At 38.7% G+C, this 24,679-nt stretch overlaps 1 protein-coding gene across 1 annotated transcript in view; it reads right to left on the reverse strand.

The window, feature by feature from the left end:
• ACTN2 (actinin alpha 2) overlaps window positions 1-24,679 on the reverse strand; it is a 71,835-nt gene that overhangs the window by 38,683 nt on the left and 8,473 nt on the right. The window contains exons 2-3 of the mRNA XM_068420438.1: window positions 6,125-6,239; window positions 4,712-4,831 (exon numbers count right to left, since the gene is read on the reverse strand). Of these exons, the coding sequence (XP_068276539.1) occupies window positions 4,712-4,831; window positions 6,125-6,239 (235 nt within the window). The remainder of the gene's footprint in view (window positions 1-4,711; window positions 4,832-6,124; window positions 6,240-24,679) is intronic.

Raw genomic sequence — 24,679 nt, forward strand, 5'->3', positions numbered from 1 at the left:
TATGAATGGCTATTTTTCCGCTTTCCCCTTTGGATTCTACGCTAATTTTCCAGAACTTTTACCTCACTTTGCCTGCCTTCCATGCATTATTACTGTCTTATTGGCACTGAAAGACCTCAAGTCTCTTCAAATCTCAAAACTAAACTCTTTCAGCTAAAAAAAGGCCAAATGGCAATTAGGGCATGTAGCTACTTTTCTCTCCTCCCTCCTCCTCGGTCAAGTATTTCATTGTATTTTGATCAGATGTCTGATATATACACACAGTAAAGAAGAATTTCTTCAAATGTAAAATAAATGAATTTAAATACTCAGGACGCATTGCTGATTGTCAGGCAATCAATTAATGGATTTGCATAATCTCTAGAACATTGTTGTGATTTACATATCCATATGTACACACAGACAGAATGAAAGAGCAAGAGAGGGCATTTTCTATGTTGTGCCTCAGGAGAATTTTCAAGTGATTTGCCAGCTTTGGTTTCTCATTATCTACTGCTAGCACAAAACGCAAAAAAGACATGTATAAAACACAAGGAAAAATATCTAAACAGAAGGAAACAAAGTTGCTAAATGTTGAAAAATATGAGTGATGAAAAAATACTGATTCATTCCTATAATTTTCCTCTACAGGTCAATAGAAGACTTCATTGTTTTCTTCACATTGCCTGTTTGCTCTGGGGAAATGTAGTTCCTACACCTCACACATGCAAAGCTACTGCTTTCTGGGGAAAAAGGTCTTGCTGACCTATGAGGACAGGAAAGAAGAGAAAGGGATGGGGAAACGATAAAAACTGCCTAGGGAAAAAGCTAAGCAAAGCAGTGTGGCAAGTTCTCAAAGGTTTTAGTTTCAGGTTTTTATTCTGCTTTGGTTTTATTTATTTTTTTTTATTCTAACCTTCTTGTAGCAGATTCACAGATCATTTGGTCTTTAATATTTCTCCCGCTCTCCAGAAAAGCAATACAGAAGTGTTTCCTATTAACAGGATACTTATCTTTTGTGGTTCTCCATACCTCAGTTCATTTCATTCAGGATGCAATTACCTTGCAAATGGAGTTATTGCACTTTTTTTAAAAATTAAGGCAAAACTTCTAACTCCTGGACTGTGAGTGGGTCATAAGGACTACTTTCACAGCTTTTCCTTTAGCTTTTTGCCTCTCTAGTCTCATTTCATCACTAATGGAGAGAAAGACTCTTCCACGAGACAGATCAGAGTAGCTGAACTGGGCTTCTGCTCAACATCACAGTTAAAGGTGATCATCTCTCTTTCGACTCCACAGATAGCCCAAGGAAGTCAGCCTCAGAACAGTAATGATGTCTTTAAAGAATATCCCTGAACTCTTAAAAATACTAAATAGAACTTTGTACTGATGTCCCACAGGAATTGCAGTTTAGTCTTTGTTTTGAGGCCCCATTTTAAATGCCAGTTGGTCTTCTTGGGCCTACATGCTCTTCACCACTCAGCATGTCAGATAATAAAACATGATCCTCAGCAGATTTAGATACAAAACTTTCATGCTTTGGAAATTAAAAAGTATTCCAAGCATCCATGTAACTCAGACAATGCCAAAACAGATGGGTGCAGACAAGCCCATATACCCCATGCTGACACATAGGGGCAGTGAGTTAAGAGGTTAGGGACTGATAACAATACAAGCTTAAGGAGCTGGTGCTCTGCCTCCTTGCTGGTATTCATTCCATCTTCATACTATAATGACTTTCCAGTCAACAATGCTGTAAAATGCAACAAAAGAAAAAAAAAAAAAAGAGGTGAAGTGTGTTTTAAAACCAGATCAGATTGCTGATCCAGTCTCCAGCATAGCTACAGAAACAGTTGTCAGCCCAACTGACAGGGTAGGGCTGTGAAGTGTGGGAGCAAGTATGCAGGACCAGGGGGCACAGGGACTCTTTAAACACCTACTGGTGCCAGAGGTCCCACACTGTGAAACTATACCCAGTCAGACATGATACTCATTGCTGCATCAGCACAGCACTGTGCCTTAGATAACAAATTAAGTAGAGGGGATGTGGTAAACTTAACAGGGCACTAAGCACGTCTGGGCCAGAGCTGGCTTTGTGTTCAGCCTGTTTAGAGTAGGAGTGAAAGGCACACGAAACTATCTGCTCTGCCCACATGAACGTAATCTAATGTGTGTTAGTAGCCATACTTGACATAGTGCAATGTCTTACAATGACAGGTTCCTCTCTGCATCTAAGTTATGACAGCAGCAGTGGATTTTTCTCCTGCGCTTCCATCCAAGAATTTAAAACTTTGTTTTTAATGCTAATGAATGAATTTTTGCTTCTAATCCCTCCATTTTACAGATGGAGAATTCCAGAAACAGGCAATAAAAGCCTGCAGAGCAGCCAAGAACATCACCTTAATCTCCTGGCTTACCAGCTATGGCCTGCTGTTACATGCAGGAAGAAATATTGAGTGCATGGACAGACATCACCTTGCAGCAACTGGCTGAGAAGCTGGAAGAGGTTACTGTCTCTTGTTCCTGCCCCCCTCCCAGAGGGAATTACCTATTATCACAGAGCATCTAAACTCATGCCAGTGGATGCGAAGGAGAACAGCAGGGTTAGTTTAAATGATTTTAATGGCTGATCTGAGCTATCCCAGATGCTTTGCCTTCAGGTGATACAGAAAATGCTCAAGCGTTGCTCCCTAGTCTGAGCACCCTGGCAGTAATAAGCAGCAATAAGTGGCGCAAAATGAGGGAGATGGGAGTGCAGAGGGCTGGCCTGCTCCTTTCAGGAGCAGATATGAGATGACATATCTTGGTTTAAATACTCCAGCCTTGCTTGAAGAACCTAGGTGTGAAAACATTAGCACATTGTGCAGACTGTGATCAGAGAGAACGACCACTCTTTCCCACAAGATACTCCTTTTGCTACACTCTTGTTTTCAGTCAGGAAGCCTCAGAGTCGCAGCATGACATGACAGAAACTACCATTCATTTGCTTTACATCTGTACTCTCAGTATTTCTGCACCAGCTATCAAACAGGCTTCTGCATTCTTAATTTTCATTTCCACACATAAATTGTCTCTTCAGTACCCTCTGCTGTCCATTCAATGCCATGTCGCTCTCAGAATAACCTTAACTGCGGAAGTTTAGGGTAGTGGCATATTTTTCCATTCCACTTCATTTAATTGAGCAAAGGGCCCAGCTGCCCCTGACTGCCTGTACAACTGATGGAGGGAGCCAGGCACCTCTGAAATGCAGCAGAGCTCTTCTGAGATCTGAAGTGCCTTTGGGAATTGCCCATTTCTCCCCACTGACGATATATTCCCCAAAAAAGGTCTTTGTTATGTGCCTAAAGATAGATGGTATGGATTTGGACTCAGATGGCCCACCCAATTCAGTCTCATATGAATAAAGGGTGAGTTCAAACAAATGGTCTGCCCAGAGAACACCCATTTCTTGGCATTTTGGAGTTCTAGATCTAGAAAGTGAACACATTTGGTGAACAATACTTTAGGAACCAAGCAGGCTAGGTCAAACTGTTGTGGAATCAATGAATGCTGATAGGTCTCTCCATTGCTTCTACAGATGTCCTTATCCCACCTAATGAATCTTCCTGCTCCAGCCACAATTACAGTAAGATCCCTGAGATCAAGGTTTGGAAGCCAGGATAAGGACATATATAAGCCTGGAGAAATTGGAAAACAGGAAGAGAAGGCTCATAAATCGATCTAAAAAGGCCTAGCAATGTGAATAGAATATGGCTAGTGCTTCTCACCGTGATACTGAAGTTACAGCCAGAGTTTTGCTCTAAGGACATGTTAGAGGCTACCCCCAGAATGGACAGCACATCATTGAGCCTATGGAATCAAAAGTAGTTGGATATCATGCTAGCCACATCACTCCTTTGTACTGTAATGGCTATGCAAAGCATTATGCAAATACCTCCATGGAGCAGCTAGTTATAGACAGACCCTTGTCCTTTTTAAACAATTAATTGAATCTCATAGGAGGCTATGTTCACTTGCAGTGAGAGCCTGCCTTCTGCTGCTCAGAGTTTTCATCTATCAGCATTTAGCTAGCCAGCTGCATGTTTTTATTTAACTACCCGAACAACAGAACAATAAGAAAGTAATAACTTTAGGAAACAACATCCCGTCCCACTTTCTTCATATGTTCAGTCTCTCCCCAGCTACCATAATTTCTTTTGATGACTCCCTTAACTCTACATCTGAATTTTAGAAACACAGCTGCCATCCACAGTCAGTCTCATAATAAAATGGGAGTAGGTCCCAGCCACCTGGTAGTGATGTCAGTCTTTGTCTTGTCTGAATAATATCTCCTAAAGGTAAAAAAAGATCCCAGATTGGATAAAGCACACCCTAGAATCCAGCCTGATTTCTAAAGGAGCTCCTTATTTTTAATAATGTATAGGAAAAACACAATACTCTGAAAAAAGAAATCATTATCTGAACAGCCACTGAAACACAGATAATTCAATTTAACCTTGGAGATAAACCAATCTTAGAGCCCATTTATACCCTTACCCCTCTCCATGTGTCAACAAATTTCCACCTCTCATCCTTTCACAGATATAGGTCAGCAATCAATATTAAGGGATTTTTGAGACACCCATATACAGAGAACAGCCCACACAATTTGGCCAAGGGTCTCTGTCAGATGTCTTTGCAATGTGAATGCCTAGGATCTAAGTAAGGTGCATTGTCAAGCTCTGTCACATACCTTCTGCACCAATTGACACAAGTTTCACTCCTTTGCTGGCGATGTAATCCAGAGCTTTGTTGACATTAGCAATTTTATGGAAGCGCATCTTCCCTCTGTCTGGTTTCGGTAGTCTTTCTCCTGCAAAATAACAAATTTAACGTGTTTATTGTTACATACACCTGGCTACAGACACCCAAGTGATTAGAACTCAAGAGTGAATGTGTCCTGAACACTGTCTAAAAGTGAGCAGTTATTTTAACAGGTATTTTTCTGAAAGAGTGTCAAATGTCTTTGAACAAAACCCTGAAGAGAAAATTCAAATGTTGAAACATCTGACTTAGATCTTTCTGATATATCAGTAAAACCAGAGTAAAATTTTTATGCTTGCCCTAAACATCTGCAAGATGTGTGAGTGCTTCCTGTTACTCAACTTCTGCTTCATGCTACTGTCTTTGTTGGAGTAGCTGAATATTAAGAAGGCAGGATGTTCTCAGAGCTCATCACCCTTACCTGCCTGACTGTAAAGAGAGGCTGGACTCTACCCAGCAGATTAGCCATAGCATCCTTCCACATCTGACCAAGAACAATGGCTTTTAACAACCTCATCCAGTACAGCAGAGCAGCTAATTTCAGAGCACAGGCTAACGTGTCTGAATGAACTTAATCTTTTCAAACTATCACAAAGAAGAATAATTTCTGAAAATATGACTCTCCATTTCATGAAGAGTGATCATTTGAAGTTCTTCTTTCCCCACTGAAATCTCCAGCAAAAATGTAAACTGTCTTTTCCATAAAGATGTCTTAAAAGTCTTCTTGCCCTTTTCCACCTTTATTGCATATCTGTAACTTCAGCTATTCCCTTCCCATTCAGGGGCATTCTGAGTGTACCTTGGGGACTGCCCCTCTGAATAACACATTAAAAGGGTGACATAGTGAGTTTACATCAGTTAGTTAAAAGGCCATTCTGAAAAATGAGACGTTTTACTTGTGACTAAACATTGATCTAGTTTTACTTCAGGCACTCGCTTTTGAAAGCGTTGGTCCATCCAATAGTCATTAAAAGCAAAGCAAAAGTTTTATACTAGAGTGGAATAAAATGAATTTGTAACCTAAGTGTAAAGGCTTTTTAATTGTTAGGGGCTAAGACCAGGTCCTCTATGCTTGTGGTTCGTCCAACAACACTGTGATGTCAGTGATACCCTGATACACTGTGATATCCTAGAACACAAGCACAAAATAGAAGACGTTGAGATAAGGAAAAAGTAGAGCTTTTTTTTTTCCTCCCTTTTGTTTTACAGTGTGTTTCATCTCTTAGTTTTCAGTCTGCTTAGAGTTTGTGTTCACTGTTTTGAATTGTTAACAATTTCTGTTCTTTTAAGAGTGTTTCAGTTAGCATGCTGTAAATACATAGCAAACTTTATTTTAGCGAACCTGAGATAACTTCCAAGAGGAGCATAAGTTTGAGGCCATTTCTGAAGTCCTCCTCAATGTTCTCAATCTGCGTGCCTGCTTTCCTGAGGTGGGAATTGCACCAGGCTGTAAACGTCTGTAATAGTAATTAAAAAAAAAAAACAAACTTATCAGCAAGGCATTTTCCAAAAAAACTGCTAAGCCATCTGAGGAAACACTGCATCTGAGATTTTCACTACTGCCTTAAAAATTCGGATGTCCAACTCCCATTCATTTTTACATGTCACTGCATTCAAAATTCTTATCCTAGATGTTCACGAAGAGGCAATGAATTGCTTGATTAGAAGCAATATTGTGCTAGATTCTGCTCATAAATGAGTCCCAAAAAATGTTCTACACATAAATGCAAAATTCGTCTCATAGTTATCACTACACTTAACATTTTATGAGCGCATAATTTTATGTTGGGACTTATCTGTTACACATTCTTCCTGAAAAGAAAGATTGATATGGTATAAAGGAAGCTGTGTGACAGTAAAATGTAGGCGATACCAAGCACAGAAGCAAAAACTTCTACTACTTGAACTCATGCCATGATAAACAGTTCTTATATGGATTATCTACGTGAGGGACAAGTAACATGCATTTCTTACAGGCTGGAAGTTTTGAGAACACTCTTCAGGATGAAGTAACTGAAGAGAGACTTTATATAGCAAGGATATGAGCAAAATTGCATCTGCTCCTACTTGTAACTACAGTGAGAAACAGAATGCCTTTTGAAAATATGGACAATCAGAACGGATTTTGAAAGTTTACAATAATTCAGGTGCAGAAGTTTCACATTCAGACCCCGCAGATATGGCCTGCCTTACCAAGGGTTTTATTTTCAAACTGTATTATATAATTTTCAGAAAACTACCACAACTTCATGAAACACACAAATGCAGATATTTAAGTTTGCAGGGCAAAAGCGGTCACAAAAGCAACTGTAAGCATTTCTCTCCATGGAGAATAACCATGTGTGCTTTTACTTGCAGAGATGGAAAGCAGAACTAAGTCCATTGATCTACAGAGGTCATATACACATTACCTTTTGTATGAATGAAATCAAAACATAGGCTACTATAAAATTTAGTAGTTAAAATTAGTCTGTTTTCAAATATCCACTACTTCTCAGCCTTCTGACAAATTCTCCTTGCTTTTCAATGTCTGTTAAGACATACAAAGCAAGTTTGTATTTACTAGGTATTTCACCAGGTATTTAACTCTAGGTATATAACAAGGCCATACATTTTGGTAAGTAAATTAGAGTTCAGCTACTTAAAATTTTCAGATATTTGGAATTCCCCTTCTTTTGCTATTTCGAATTACCACAGTTTTTAAAATATTTAATGTAAATAGTTTAAAAAATAAAATATATCCTAAATCCCCATTGTCAATATGAAATTTCCTTTGGCCGCCTTTTTTCCTGCCTGTTTTTTAGACTATTTAATTTCTGATCTCTCAGAAACAGAGTAAGAAAGGCCAACAGATGAAGGCAAAAACTCTTTTCTCAGAGCTCCTACAGTGACAAGAAGCAGCTTGCTAAACTTCGACTTCTCCTTTCCAATTTAAATCCCTAATTCTAGATACTCAGATGTCCTGGTTCGGCCTGAAACAGACCAATTTTACTTTCAGCGATTTTTACTTTCAGCTAAGTCTCTTCTAAGTAACTGCACTTTCTGAAACTAACTGCATGTTTTGCAGACAGTGTCTCCTTCTAGGGCTGACAACGCTCAAAGTTTGTAGTTATCACTGAGGCACCGGTAGGGCTGTTATGCAGAAAGGCTCTTGCTGTACTTATTCCTAGAGAAACCAAGGTCACTGCTAAATTCCTCACTGACTACGAGTGAAGAACCGCAGGGGGGTCGCACCTGCAGGGAGGAGCAGACAGGGCAGGTGACCCAAAACTGACCAACGAGGTATTCCATCCCATACACGTCATTCTCAGTATAAAGCAGAGGGATCGCGAGCGTCTCGTGGCCTTCTGCCATGGCCGGTGTCTGAAGAGGACTCTGTCCGTTTCCTGCTGCCCCCGATCCCGATCCGTGCATCCCTGAATCCAGTTCCCATCCGTCACTGGGCCCAGCCTGGGCCTTCCCAGAGCCTGCCCTGCAGTGCCGGTGGTGACGTGACCGACATCGGGGGAGCTCGATCTTGGTTTTGTATCTATTTGTATATATTTAATTATTTCCATTATTATTATTATAATCTTTTTTCATTGTTATAGTTTATTAAAACTGTTTTAACTTTCCAACCCGTAAGTCTCTCTCCCTTTTCTCTTTTCCTTCCCCTTCTGGGGGCAGGGAGAAGGGTTAATAGAGAGCATCTGTCACTGGTTTAATAGCCAGCCCAGCCTTAAACCGTGACACCAGAGAAAGGAGGAGAGAGAAGACAGTATTGGAAGTGGTTCTGGGCAGGGGTACTGTTGATCTGCAGAGGATGAGTTGCAGGTAGAGGCACAAGAAAATCATTCTGTGTGCAGATGGAGGTAAGTATGGCTGCAGCTGAAGCATCTCTGCAAATACACCTATTTTAATAAAGGGCTGTTAGCTTGAAAAGCAGTCATTCAGGAAGGTAAAACTTTCCTCATTTTAAGGTAACTAGCTTTACTGAGCTCATGGGAGACCTGAAACCAGAGTATATCAAGCACCACAACAGAGATACTAGGCACCTCTACCCTCAGGGCTCAACATGATGGAGTCTTAGGATGGTATTTGGTTTGGATCATTATAGGGTTAGGATCTAGTTTATAAGATTAATTTGTCTGCCTCAAGCAATATCTTGTTCTAGTGATATGTATCTAAAAAGGCTTAGCACCACATTAAGTCATTTGCAAATACTAAAAATTATAACAAGCATCCTTGGAAGGAATAATATTATGGTAATAGAGAAAAAACAGCTGAAAGCACTCAAGGGTAAATGCACATGAACCTTGCATGGCAATTTGGCAATAAATATTAGAAAGCTGAACCAGTAAATGAACGAGCCTTTCATTAATTAAGCTTAAGTGATAGACATGTGCTTATCTGCAGATGCTATTGCAGTTTGTACAATTGTTCCAAGCACACCATGCTGAACTCAAAGAAGAATTTGGAGAAAAACCTCAGCCATTTCCATCTCTTCTTTTAGACATTTATGGTGAACGTTCTGACCTTGTACCACTCAAGTAAATGAGTTTTCCCCATTTTTCATTTAAATAAGTGTTTAATGGCAATGACCCCACCAGTCGAGCAGTCTTAAAATACAAATCTGATTCCTACTTTGAAGAAAGATTCTCCTCACTTAGCTTCTTACGAAGAAATGGAACCTGGCACTTCTTAGCTCATATATGCATATATATATATATATATATGTATATATATAAAAAAGTAAATTAGCATTTTGTCCACCTCTGTAGTCTCACTGTGGTCCTCTATTTCACCTCTACAACAGCTGATTAAACTTACCAGATGCTGCACTGATAGACACAAACATAAGTTTTACCCAAAGTTCCCAAAGTTTTCAAATAATTTAAATAGTTTATCTTGAAACAGACATTTTTACAGCACTAAATTTGCTGACAGACAAACTCCCTTCTCAATCTTGTTCATTTTATGAAGACGCTAAGCAGTCAGTGTTGCTCTGATACAAACAAGGAAAAGATGCTACTACTGCTGAGTCAAGCTGTTTTCAATAAATAGTTTGATGATAGTCACTGGTTTTATGGGCTGCCTTTTTATATCTGTAGGTTATTTAAGATTCTTTCCAGTAGTACTGGGGTTTGTCACTGACATTTTAGCTTTTGAAGAATAAACTTGGAATTACCTATAAAGCCTCCTTTCATGAGAGAACAAGTTTTGCTGAAGCACTCTATTATGCCCAGATTCTTTATTTAGACTAGCTGTATCTAGATAGTTTAGATTATCTTCTGTATATAATAAGAGATTTAGATCTTTTATCTAAACCACAGTTTCTCAGAGTTTTCTGTTTTACCAGTGCACCAGGTCATGAAATGGTGCTATCCCCTTATGACAGTTGTCTTGTGCCTTCCAAACTGGCTTATTTTCCTAGGACTAAACATGGTTATAGGAATGCTACTTAAGGAAGCGTTTACTATGTTTCAGTGATGCAATCCGTAAAGTGACTGTATTAAAGCTTCTGCAAAACTTAACTTGCAAATTTTAAGTTTCCACAATCCACATTTTATTTAACCCTCATCCTTCTATTCTTATTGTGATACCACTTGTTCTCACTGCTTTGGCTTTAACTAACAGTTCTATTCATAGTTATTAAGACACAATTCAAAGCACGTTTAAGTCCTGGAGATCAAGATACAGCCAGTATATAGTACCCTGCAAATTTGTAATCCACTGGGATTTAAAAGCTATTAAATGATTTAGACAAAGCAAATTCCTTTTTTCTGCTGAGCTGTACAGCACATTTCGGAGTATCAGATTGCCCAGAGAAATGAGGCAGGACTGAAGGCACCAAGCCGAATACCAGCAGAGATACAAATAAGTGCCTCGAAAGCTAGACATTTCTTTTTAGAATTTATCCATCATAGGTGGCTCTACAAATTAAAAAAAAAAAATTCCCCTTTCCAAAGTTCTTACCACAAAAGAAACTTTTCTGACATTCTTAGATGAGAGACCAAAGAAGAGAGGATGCAGGGCAGGAAGCCAATTTTCAGTCCCACAGGTAAACGTTCTCTTAATGCACTAAATGTCTATTGCTGTCACAGGTCTATTGTGGAAAAGCTAACTCCAGGAAAGGGAGTGCAGTTTATGTTCTATGCCCACTTAGCCTCATTGTGAAGACTGTCAATAGCATATTCTCCATAATTTGGATTCATAGAACTGTGATGGCAAAGGGTGTACCTGAGAAAAAAAAAACACCTTACCTTACCTGGTAATTTACTCAGGCCACTTAATTTTACAAGCCCTTGACAAGTAGAATTGCAACCAAGGGGCAGAAAAAGGAAATATCCCTAATCAATTATCAATCAACTGCAGCTAATGCCCAAAAATAATAGGGTATGCCCGCTCTGAGCAAACATTTTTACACATGCACAATGAAGTACATGCTTGGATGGAAAAACTGGTATCTCTGGGAGCTGAATTGTCCTACACTCCTGAGAAAGCCCACACATCTTTTTTATGTGCATGTAATGATAACTTACTTTTGATAGTGCTTCAAAGCCAGAAAAAAGATGCTATAATAACAAGTTTCATATGTGCATGTGATAATAGGGATAAAGAGAATTGACAAAGCACCAGTTACCACCCTCTCCAATACTGTTACCCATCGGAGGGTCACAAGACAACTTGTTCCACCTGCTGAAGATACAGGGTAAATTTATAGTTTGGCACTGACAGCGAGTCCAAAACGTACATCAACAAAACAGCAGCATAACTTGCATGGGGACATGTACAGGGGATACACTCCACAAGTCCAGGAAGATTTATTTACTTGCACTCAGAATTGAAATTAAGTGAATCCAGCCCAATAAAGACTTGGACACCCATATCCTATTTAGTACGTATATCTCATAACAAAGGTTAACACTGCCTTTCACTCTTTCCAACTCAAATCAATTTCTGTCGAGTATAATATTTACAAGTTTTAAAAGCTAATATTGATTTTAAAAGGCATGTGTCTGCTTGTCTGTACCCCTACCAGAAAGGCTACTGGCCTACCAGTCATTTGTTTTCTGAGTTTCTAGTCTTTCTGTAACATTTACATAAGAAAATACAGACAAAATCCAATTTTAACCCGAGTTATGAATATTGCATTAGCAGGAAACAATACCTCCTGTGTCTGTTAAGTAAAGCAGAAGCACAACTCAATTTAAGTGGACCTTAAATTCTAATACACAGAGCAGGAGAACACACCTGAAGAAAATTTACTTCAAATATAAACTTTCAACACATTTGTTTATATACCTATGTGTTACCCCTAATTATCTCAGTCTGATAGAGTTGCTTCTTAAAACTCTGCTTTATAGCCCTTCTTCTAAAGTATTTTTCCTCTCTACTTGTGCTAGCTGAAGGTCTTCATTACTTCTAGGCTAAATGGGATGCAGTGATTCATTCTGTAGTTATACGGAACATTAGTAAGCTCTGAGCACATGGCAAGGGTGTTACAGAAAGAGCTCTGCCAGAACATTCCCACTAGGCCAGACTGAGGTTTCCCCCTGAAGAATTTCCATCTGTCCGTTATCCATGTTTTAAAATACAACTTGGGAACCTGCAACATGATCTCCTAGCTCCTGTGTCTACACAGTGTTCTAATGACTGCAGGATCAGGGCTTTTCTCCAGGCTTCGGATACAGTCTGCATTGGCCCTCATTCTCTTAACTATTTAATTCTTCCCCCCAAAAGAAGGGGTATGAAGGTGAAACACAGCAAAAATTGCACAGCCTCTATAAACTAGCTTGATGTGAGCCAATGACTACACATGGCATCTGTTAGATGGTCCTAGAACATGTATATCAGCTGTACTTTTAGTATATTAGGTTCATGAGGATATTCTTATGAACTGAAAATAAATAAAATCTTACATCGTACTTGTTGGTTTGAATTATTATCAACTGTCCCCTTGCTCTTATTTCCCCTTGCAGTGGAAGCCTAAATGCATTGGTACACGTTAGTAAAAGAACTAGAGTAACTATAACAGGAGAGGTGGTTCACCAGTACAACTTGATCGTGCCAAAACACTTGGTAGGCAAAGCAGGATCTTAACACTAAACACACCAGAGCACAGCAACAACTCAAATGAAGCATGGTGAAAGCATAGTGAAGAATGCCAGGAAGGCTAAGGTAGGGGAAATGTTTAGCCTAACCCAAAAGGTCACTAAAAGGAAACCCTCAAATCATATGCAGTATGTCAAAGCCAAATTCCTGGGAACAACGCAAAGGATAGCATAGAACCGCCTCACAAACGAAGTCAGTAGAAGCTCCATCATGAGGTCCCCAAATCCAAAGCTGGGGAAAGCCCTCCCTGCTCCAGCACATCCATCCATATAGCTGGACAGTTGGTGTCAGAGACTATATGCTAGCACACTCTGCACTGCCAGCAGATCTGTTCTAGTAACTAAGGGAACTTCACCCCAGTTCCTTAATTTCATCATTCACAGGAAACGTTCTCAAAGAGATGCATTCATCACACAGAACATTGCACGTGTCTTGCTAGCAGTCTGCATTTTGCTTGCATGGGAGAGCCGGGGGAGACCTCAGTACTTACAAAGCAGGTGGCCTAATCCGATGTGAGTCTAGGGTTTCCTGTAAAACATGCAGCCCCCTCCCAGCACTGAATGATTGCACGTCTGTTTTACAGTGCTCACTATTAACAAAAAAAAACAGAGCATGTAAGTATCCCTTCAAGAATAATTTGGCAAGGCTGAACCCCAAGAAATGTCAAGAAGATTATTGAGCCTTTTATTACAAAGTGAGTGACATTAGTTCTTTCTTTCAGAGGAGGCAACAGAGAAAGGTGATGCTGTCCCATTGGTCTAAAATAGAAGAAAACTCAGGAGGCAGCAAGATGTATGGGAAATTCAGTATGGGTCACTGCATGCACTGTCCTCACCTCAGTCTTTTTTCCTTAAGGGAAGAACAGGAAGGAAAGGAAGATAAGAGGTTTCACCAGGTCTTTGGAGGGGCTAAAACAGTTAAAATATTGCAAGATTTATTAGAAACAGGCAGACAATATCTTTATTGGATCAACTGAGATAGCTGGAAAAGACAGAAAAGTTTTCAGGCACATAAGCCCACCTTTACATGTGAGAGAGAAGCATCAGTCTTAAGCATGAAATTTTAGGTAAGTCTTCAGACAACTCAGGACTTTGATGGACCATTGGTATAAAGCTACAACAGCCCTAGTCCCTGAAGGAAGCTCCTTACTTTTTCCTTACTGTTGATGACACCAATTTATGAAAGTTCTACAACAGCATGCATCTGTATGATCCAAATGAGTGACTTCTCAAAATACATGCTGTGCCATAAGGTTGTCTGCTTGTGTTTATTATCAGTTTAAAATAATTCTGCCTATTTTAATTTTATTTTCAATCAGAAACATTGATATTTTAGAAGTAGGAGCACATGCAATATTTAAAATCCCATTTGAAACTAAAAAGCGTTCAGGATCTGCAGGACAATTCTGGTTTAAATCTACTTTTCATTTTTGGAATTTCAAGAATCACTCAAATAAGAGAACTCTGCTTCGAAAAATAACACAGAAATAAAAGAGGCAAGAATCCAACGAAAATCTTTAGTAAAAGCATGGGCATGGTTCTACCTTGCATCATAAAAATTGCAAGATATCTTTACCCATTCTTATCTTCACAATATAACTGCAACCTACTCAATTTGTTAAGGTGAAGGAATTAGAAAGACAAAGGAACTGTCAGGAAAAAAACCCTACTGTCTCCTGTGTGTTCTTTTAATTCTGAATATTTTTTAACACATTCCTATCACTAACCAGACCAGAGTGGTCTCTGGCAAATTTACACGTGGTAAATTTAATAATAAAGGGAGAAACACAGTCTTACAGGCGATAAAAGGTTTGGCATATTTCATTTATGCAGAAATGGGAAACTTCGCTAGGCTAGTAGATTCAACTTTTGCAGAATCCAATCTTATATTTAAAAAAATCAAACTTCCAAGAACAAGCAAGCAAAAATTTATGTTGTGCTACCTTGATAAGCCAGCATTTAGGTACATGCATGTCCTCCCCTCATGATTTTGCCTATCTAAACTCTAGCCATTTGTCCTAGTTCCACTAGTTAAACTAGAGTATTTTAAAGGTCCCCCCACCAGAACTCTACAGAAGCAAATCTCTTTTATGTCACGTGCCTAAGCTGGTTGCAACAGCAGAGAGCTATTTATCCAAGAGGAAAACTAAACACAAAACCATATGAGAAAAAAAAAAAAAGAGTGTTTAGCAAGTCAGAGATTTTATTCCTACTAATAGTGAGTAATGGCTCACTATTAATCAGAAGGGCTTATTAAGTATACTTCTGTAGGAATCTGCCCTGAACATTTCCTATACTACACTTTACTTACTCATTTAGATGACAGAATAAAGTGTATGCGTATAACATTTGAATATGACAGCAAAATGATGGGTCTGTAAGCATGTTTCATGACAGAGCTACAATTCAAATTAATCTTGACAAATCAGTGAAATGACTTGAAGAAAGCTGGATGCAGATTAGCAAGAAGTCTGAAGTACTGCCCTCCTCGAGTAATAAATAACTGCAAAAACACAGGATGAAGAACTACTGGCAGGGCAGTAGCACTGCAGAGGATCTGGGAATAACAGTGGGTCACAACCTAACCTGATTAAAAGAATGTGCTGTTATAAAAGGCAAAGACAATATTGGAATGTCTAAGCAGAAGAATGGTGTATCAATATCTGAAGTATTTCTTCCAGTCTCCTCAGTGCTGGAAAGGGATTAGCTGTAATATTGTCCCTTCTTTTGAGCACAAAATTCAAGAAGAATATGGACCAGCTGGAAAGAACCCATGAAATAGTCATGAAAAGAATAAAATTCTAGAAAATTTCATCTATGAAAAATATAGAACCATTGGTTGAGTTTAATCATGAGAAGTTTGAAGAGAGTTGTCTCAACCATTTAAGAAGTCACAACAGAGGAGAGACTAAATCAGTTCTCTGTGTTCACTGAAGATAGAGCTTAAGATAGATAGTCATGAGCTTAAACAACAAAGAATATTTAGATTAATTTTTAGCTCTAGAAGCAGTGAAGCACTGGAAGAGATAGACTGGGTAAATGTGGAATCCTTCTTCTTGGACATCATCAAAACCAAGTTGGATAAATGTGTCGAGAACAGCATGAGCATATTTGCTTCAATCCATTCCCCTACTTTCAGGCAAAGTGCTTTCCCAGATTCTCCCAGTCATACTTTCTATGATGTTCATGGAAGATTCCCGTCCTAATTGACATCTACACTGCAGCCCTGAGAAGGGAGAACAGGCAAGAAGACTCTTTTTCCTTCCAGATTCTGCGGCTGAGAAGCCCTAAAATTTAGGTATATATGTTATCCAAAGACTACAAAATAAGAAGTCATTCAGTGGAAAACAACTCCCTTTTAGTAATCCAAGCATGCAACAGAAAGATGTAAACTTTTTTTCTGTCAGTGTGTTCTTTCTGTGGTGATCCCCATTTCACTCTCCTACTTTCATATGACCCCCTAATTTCCCTTAGCAAAAAGAAATTTAATATTGGAGGAGATTTGTCAGGGATATTGGAGAAAAAGAAAGTAGAAGGGTGAAGACAGAATAACAAAGAAACAAAGCTGAATAAAAGTATGAGGAGAGAGGGAAAGAAGATTCAAAGTCAATAGGCAGAAGAGTGTTCACAGAAAGCTAAACATAAACCAAATTAAAATGAAAGTGGATTCAATGATCTGTTCCACAGGTACACACATTTCCAAAGGTCTGTACTATGATCATGGAGAAGAGATCCTGACACTTGTGTTTTCATGCCAGTTTTGCAACAGCCTTTAAGTCATTTAAGACAGGAATTTTAAAAATGTTTTTCTTCTCCTAAATGCTGGGCATTTTATGACCCATGATTCCTCATATGAGTCTACAAGTCTCTTGGCAACAATGGGAGCAGATGTTAGCTATAGCTGAGTACTTTTAAGTGTCTCACTTCTGTATTCAAGGATAATGAGAATAATAAACCCACCATATCCCACAGTACTACTGTGGGAGAAAATTCACCGTTGCTTTTGAGGTGATCAAACACTGCACTGAAAAAAAGCCCAATAAAGACATAGTAGCAAGAAAGATTAGAAAGTTGACAAAACTATAAATATCTTGTAAATAAAGAACTGTAAAATTAATCAAAAACAGATCCTACTGTGAACAGAGGGAAAACACCACATAACAATTACCAACATCTTCACCATCTGTTCTCAGTCACACAAAGTTAATTCTACACTTAAAAATCAAAGCTAGCTGTTTAGCATAAACCAGTTACCTACTACTGTAAATCTAGTTGCACGTTAGTTATCCTTTCCTCAGGCTCTTAGTGAATTATGAAACGTGCCAGCCACTTAGGTATGGAGAAAGAAGTCACTCAGGGAACTGTTAAGAATAGCAATGACTGTGAATAACCCCACAGATGCAATCTGAGAAAGCTCTTTCGCATACAGAAATTGTTTTAGCTTTCACCTCTAGGATGAAAAGTCACTGTCCCTACCTCTCACTAATAAGGTCAGCTTTGGGCACCTCCAATGAAGCTGCCATTTCTGGTGGTTTAAGTGATGGGGACACCTGTCCCCCTGAGAGCTAAACTGAGAGTACAACTCACCTCATAGACATTACCGAACAGCCTGCATATGTTAGCAACCTTGTCACTTATTCACCTGGCCTGGGTTCAAAACACTGACCTAAAAGTGAAAGGTTCCCCCCAGCCACACATTCCCAACCAATAAATTAAAAGTCCATCTTCAGTACAAGGTTATCTTTCATCATGAGTTGGGGTGCAGGAGCTATTAGAATATTCCACTCGGAAGGCTTTGCAATACTGAGACTTTTAATTAATATTGTCACCACCTTGCTAAGCGGTGACAAAGGTCAGGGTATTGCAAGTGGAGGTTTCTCTAGGATGTGAATGAGTACTTTTGCAATATAGTTTATTCATTCACATCATATGCACAAGTCCTTGATAAAAGATGGTCATAAACGGCATCCAGGCAATACTCTTTGAGAACCCTTTGTCCAAATGTCAATGTCTGGTTGTCTTACAGCAGCCCTAGATAATTCATTCTAGCTAGATGGAGTAATGGGGAGCAATCCCTTGCTGTTTGCAATGATCTTACCTCTTCATCTTCTCTCCTACTTCAATAACAATATGCATGACATCATTTACAGTTACACACTACCTTTCTGATGACTCTACTCTCTTTGCCTTTTATGTAAAACGACAGGTATGTTAATACCTTGCCATAACAGAATTAATACCTCTGAATTTTTTGGATTACATACCATTATTCAATGCATTAGCATGCTCAAGGTACAAGATTAGCACTACAGAATGGTAAATAAATGGTATAATCTGTGAAGTAAAAATAAAGTTCTCAAATTACTAACAAATTTCCAAGTTATAATAGCTCCCATATTAAATTACTTTCTCTAATGAGAGTGAAAAGACAGACAGTGAGTAAAGACTCAACATCTGAGTCCTTGCTCTTCCACAGCTTTTTGTACAACTTCTTTCAAGTAGTAAAACCTCTTTATATGTCTGTCCAAAATCTTTACCCCACAGTAGAGGTGAAAGTTCTAAATGCAGAATTAGGAGGGCTCTGTTCATCTCTCAGACTGAGTGACTGTGCAGTATTTTACAGTCTCTTGTATGTTTTGCAAATTTAAAATGCTGTAGCAAGTGAAAGAACTTTTATTTCACAAGCCTCAAAAACCAAATATTGGTGAAAAAAGTATCTGTGAATCAAGCATATTCAGAACAGTTCTTAAATGGGAGTAAAGCTTTAAAAACAAAACAAAAACAAAAAAAAGGGACTACTGGAACAGTACAAATGCAAAGTTTTGAATAATCTATTTTTGGTCAATGGCTTTTGTTTTCTTTTATTTCCAGATGTTGATTTTGTATTTTCCTCAAAGGCAAATTTTATGGACATATTGATCGCTTTCAATAGGCCAAATTGCTTCTAGCATTTAATAATTTAACAATTAACAGATCCTGGTATATGTTGGGGTTTTCTTACATGCAACACCACCAAATTTTGCCCTTCAAAATGTCTCCTACTGATATCTGCAGAAATAAAGAAGCATCGCCCACAAGGACCTGTGCCTTTTTGATAGACACAGTACTCCCACACAGCACGACTGGGAGCGTGCAGCATCCAGATTGAGCCTCTGAGGACCGCCAGCTATTTGTATGGCACAACAGTATTTTCTTCTAATAGGGTAACCTAACTTTAGAGCATACTCACCAAATATTCTCTGTTCCAATACACTGCACTTTGCAGAGCTTGAATTTACGCTATAAAAGTAAGTAATTCTGACATTGCAACCTGAAGTAGTATGGCTATAGCAACTAATAACTTACCCAGTATTCCTGATTACTTTACACCACAAAACTTTACAGCACATACCTACAAATAAATCAGTTCGTGCCCAGTTGTCAGGGCATTAAAATAGATTTGCCACTATACTGCACAAAGTTGAGTGCAGCGAAGAGATGTTGTACACATTTTTATAAAAGCTTTAATGGACTCTGTCCCCCATGTAATAAAGACTGTATCTTTGCATTTATATAGAAATACATATTCTATCTCATAAAGTGCTATCCAGAAGATACCTCTCCTTAGCCAATGAGGTAGGACACTAGGGACCTAAGCAGAGAGGTTGCAGAGCGTGAAGTGTGTAGGTTCTGTTAGAAAATCCAGTGTACTGATGCATGCTGCCAAACACCTCTCTTTCACCCATCCTCTCTCTCTTGCTCTCTACAAGTTTTTAGATACAGATCTTGGGTGAACAAAATCAAGACAACGCCTGATGCTTTTGAAGGCATACTCAATTAATGGAACAGTGAGCTATCTGCATTCTGGTGCTTTCTGGATCACTCTTGAGCAAAGTGATATTTGGGAGGTCTCACTGTAAGCACTAGTTAGAAAAAGAGCTGTATTTAAGGTGCACTTTTTGGATCTAACTACTGAAAAACTAAGAAAAACAAGGATAGGAAAAGGTATTTAGTATGTCATGGGACGAAAATATCCAGCAAAAAGTTGAACTGTTAGAGAGTCAAAAGAAATTCACTCATTTATACATGGCTCAGAAGGAGTTAATTCTGGACCACCACTTTCCATGCTCAGCATTTCTGCTTCACAAGAGTATCAACAAACTAGAAGGCATCTTCAGTAAAGGATTCACAGTAAAAATGCCAGCAGGTTTGGAGGGAACTGTTTCAGCAATGGTAAAAGGTTTGAGACCAGCCATTTTTCTTGCTTTTCTCTCCCTCTATATTCTTTTCCAACTGGCCACTTCTTTGCTATTAGGGAACAAAAGCATAATCTCTGTCATATTTGCCTCTCCCTGTGGAGAGTTAAAAACGAAATAACAGGTAATCCAAGAAGGGTCTCAAATACTGTGGTGGACCTGCAAGGGACAAATCTGCAGGTGTGCTTTAAAGGTGAAGTCTATGACCTTTATACTGCCTGAGGCTTTCTCTCAAGTATATTAAACAAAGAACATGCATTACCACTACCCTATCAGTGCCAAATGAACCTTCTTATAAAGAGATCTATCTCCTATTCTGCTTTCCAGTCTTGGATCCTTCTTCCACTAGCTGTGCCCTACAGTGCTCCTCCTGGTTTCCCAAGAGCTCCTGAACTATCACAGATAGTACTGGCTAACATTTTTGTTTCAGCAGATACATATTTAAATGATCAAATACTATTTAGGATGAGATGAAAGAAACATTCACACATTATAGTATGGAAGGAACTAAAGGTATGTTCTCTGGAAGTAGAAGGATTAATTAAAGTAAGCTAATCCGGGATTTAGTTGACTGGATTTCCAAATGTCTTTCCCTTGCTTTTTCTGTTGATTTTCTTCACCATGCTATCTTTATCCAGTAATTATACACTACATTGTCAAGTGAGTAAGTAAGTCCATTATAAATTGGTCAATACAGTCAATCAGAGTGGGCTAAAAGTATGTTCCTATCCAATTTATCAACATTCTTTAAAACACTTCCATAATCAGAAAACCATGTCTTCTGACTGATAAAGCTAAAGCAGATTTTGAATTTTTTTTCAATTCGACACACACCAACACACACATCTTTAAGTCCCTGACACTGATAAATGATGGGAAAAGTATGTCAATAGTCAGACCCCAAGATATTTACACAGTAAATGTCACCTTTGCACTCTGTTATGTAGAACATTTGAAGATCATCAAATCTAGTTTCACTTGTAACCTAAACTAAGGTTTCAGTTGAGATTCTCATAGAGAGAGGAAAACCTCATGCATTAATTCCTAATTATGCAACAAAAAACTCCTCCGTGGCATATATGCCAGGTTATTCAATGCAGTATTTCTCAGTACACAAAGCATATAATCTGCCCATGTTAATTTCTTTACTATTGTAACTGATGATTAAAAAAAAATCAATTTTGATTTCATGCTTGTTTTAAGAATCTGTTTTTTAAAGAATTTGGTAACTTCTGCTGTCAAAGATACTACTTAAACATATTGGGTTGATTTTTGTAAGCTCTAACGCTTTTTTATGAGGCATTAGCTATAGAGTAACATTTTCTAAAACATTTAAAATATCCTGTAAGCCAGCAGACTTTCAGAAAAATTCCAGAGTTCCTAAATAATTTTTAGGGAGGCTCAGGTTCCTAAATTACTGAGCTTTTCTTAAAAACAGAATAAAAAGCAAAACATTACTGAGGATCTTCGGATGGCTTGATTATATATGAATATGCAATTTAACTAAGTAACCTGTTTTTGAGCACTTAGCTAAGAATAGATACGTAAATAACACACAATGATGGCTGTAACTGCTGAAAGCATAAACACCTGTGGTTTAGACAGTACAGTGTTTGTGATAAGCAAACTGCTTTGTCAATTAAACACACAGTTCTTTGTTTATAGCATATCTATTCTTAACAGGAGCCATGCTGGGACTTGTGCTCAGTCATGGAAATGAAGGCCATAGACAAAAGGAAAGGGAGCAAACTTCAGCCTCATGTATGGTGTTTTGTTGGTATTTTAATATTAATGCCAGATGGATGATAAGTGCATTATACATAATATGTACATGTACAGATATAGCTGCTTGTGGGGCTGCACTGAAAACTACATTACTGCAATGACTTGGCATTAAGAAGTGCTAAGAACAGGGAGGGTTGCTTCAAATTTCTTCAATGATCTAGTATATAGCAGAAGATCATTGTACCAGCAAATGAAGGGGACTGGATAACTATGGGTAGGAGTAGAGTCAAAGGTGGTCAGCGGCTCTGCCAAAGAAAATGCATGGTGGAACTACACTCCAGAGTACAGCTGGAGATGAACTTGGACTGTAGAGGTTTTCCATAGCCTAAAGAAATCCTCCAGGTGAAATAATATGCCAGAGCTACACAATCAGTTATGGTTTGGTTTGTCTTTTTTTTATTTAGTGCAGCTGGGTACCAGTTTTCTTCATATTAAAGAGTGCAATGTCTTAAGTCTTGCAGCAGTGAAAAGCTACGCTGGTGCCAAGATTAAACACAAAACGGAGTTTAAAAAAAAAAATCACTTAATTCTAGATGGTTAGGCCTTTCTGTGAGTGCCAAAATAGCAGGCTCATTTTCAGAGATGCAAAATAGACAGAAGTTCCTCCTGACGTCAGTGGAAATGCCTGGGTGTTCAACACTTATAAAAAATATAAGCGTTTCCTTAGACGCTTAAGGAATAACCACAGATGCTAATTTTAGACGAGGGTAGTCACTTTCTGCAGACTCCTGCTATGGTAGTGGGGGTGAGCAAAGCTTTTCTAGGGGGCACTTCAGAGTAGACGCCATCTGCACTAAGTTAGGTTCTGCTAGTTATCAAAGTAACGGATGGCTGGACTGATTTTGCTTACAGGTTTTTGAAGAGAAATAAGAACAAGCATCAGATTTCAAGTTGAAGGGGTTCTGACAGTTAAGAGCAGTTGGGAGGAAGCATTTGAAGTAAATGGAAAATCTTACTCATACCAAGTACAGTAAACACTTAGCACTTTCATCTGTAAAGCCAGCACATAGGTATTACAACCACTATTTTGGAGATGAAGACATGGACAAAGTGATATGTCCCTACAACTCAAAAGCAGGGAAATCTGGGACCAGACATAGGAGCAGCAGTGCCCATTCCTGCACTTAGGACATAAATTCAGGACTAATTTTCTCACCTGTGTGCATACATGGAAATTTAAGGTCCAAATATAGAAACTAACTAAACATGAGCCAGACAACTGTCAGCTTCTGCTTCCCTCTAGACAGCCCTTCTAAAGCATGAAGTGTACTTCTACAAGCTACCATTTCAAGTGGGACACTTTCCTAAAAGGAGAACATTGCATTTCAAAGTCCTCTACCTCTATCTCTGCAGGTGCTCTGTTCCTGCAGAGCAGCGACACCTGCCCTGTAATCCTTTCAAACCAGTAGTTTGAGGATTACTAGGTCCATGCTACCTTGATCTGTATTGAAGAGTTACCTGTACTGGCAGCAGGAAGAGCTACTAGAGAACATGTACAGAAACAGTCACAGAGGGTGATCATAACATTGTGTTTGCTGGTTAACTGATGTGGAAAGAGGTAACTTCTATCTTTAAATACATGCCAAATTTTATCAGGTAGGAAAAAAGCATTGTATAGCACCTGTATAGTTATGATCAGCTTTATGCATCATCTCTCAACATGAGGCATATTTAAAACCAACAAATCCAGTGATTTTTTAAGAACAAATGTCACACACTCTTATCACAGCATTTGATGAAATGGTGTTCTTCAAACACTGAAGACTTGAAAATCACCCCAAACTACTAGGGATGAAATTTAATTTAGGAGGAAATGGAGTGCTCGATGTGAATATGTTCTCCTGGTATCAGCTGAGAGTAAAAAATGCCATAAAAGACATATTCACTCAGAGTCAGCAACTTTTCACTGCTCACAGTAGAGGAATATCACATCAGTTATACATTAGTTTATCCCAACAATTAGGGCTCAGAAGAAATTATGCTTGGCAGTATAGCCATCCAAAACAACTCAACTTTGCCAACTGTGTAAGCACTTTTATATTTGTTTGTTTGCAAGGATACAACGTAACACACAGGAGGGACGTCTTTTGACTTGGGACAAAGCTGAGCAGCACAAATTCCCATCTAATTCTATTTCACTGACATGCTTCTTCCTGCATCATGTCCACCTGCATTCCAGATACAAATCCAGTGTGTTCTTCTGTAAGCAGGCCCTGCAGTGTAACTTCTAAAGTACCACCAATATCTATATAGTATTCACCATTCACAACTAAAGAAAATCCTCATGCTCAGTCTCACTGAAATTAATTCAGTAGAACTGTACAGTGCAATACAGAAATTACTACCTAAACTAAACATCATTAAATGGATCATAATTTATGCAACAGTGATTAAATTTGTGTTAGGCATTTGATATCCAATTTTTCCATCATAATGATGAAATCCTTTTTGTCTTACTTGTAAGAGGATGGAAGGGCTTTGGTGGAAGATTTTGAGCTGTGTTACCCATTGGCAAAAAGCAGTCAAAATTCAGCTTGAAGAGCTGTGTTAGCTTGATTTGGAAATTGGTGATGTAATCATGGTATTTCCTTACTGGGATTCATTAGTTTACAGAATATACCTGAGCCCTGCTTTTGCTTGCACAGGGCTACAAATTGTATGACTGTGGATTCCCTATTTACTGCAGTTTCAGGGCTGAAGACCCTCGGTGCTCTTTCAGGCAAACACCTCCCATGCCTCTCTCGCCAACTCTCCAGTGACCCAAACAGAGATCCACAGCAAGAT

The sequence above is a fragment of the Nyctibius grandis genome, chromosome 1 (genome assembly GCF_013368605.1).
Source record: "Nyctibius grandis isolate bNycGra1 chromosome 1, bNycGra1.pri, whole genome shotgun sequence".
Lineage (NCBI taxonomy): Eukaryota > Metazoa > Chordata > Aves > Nyctibiiformes > Nyctibiidae > Nyctibius > Nyctibius grandis.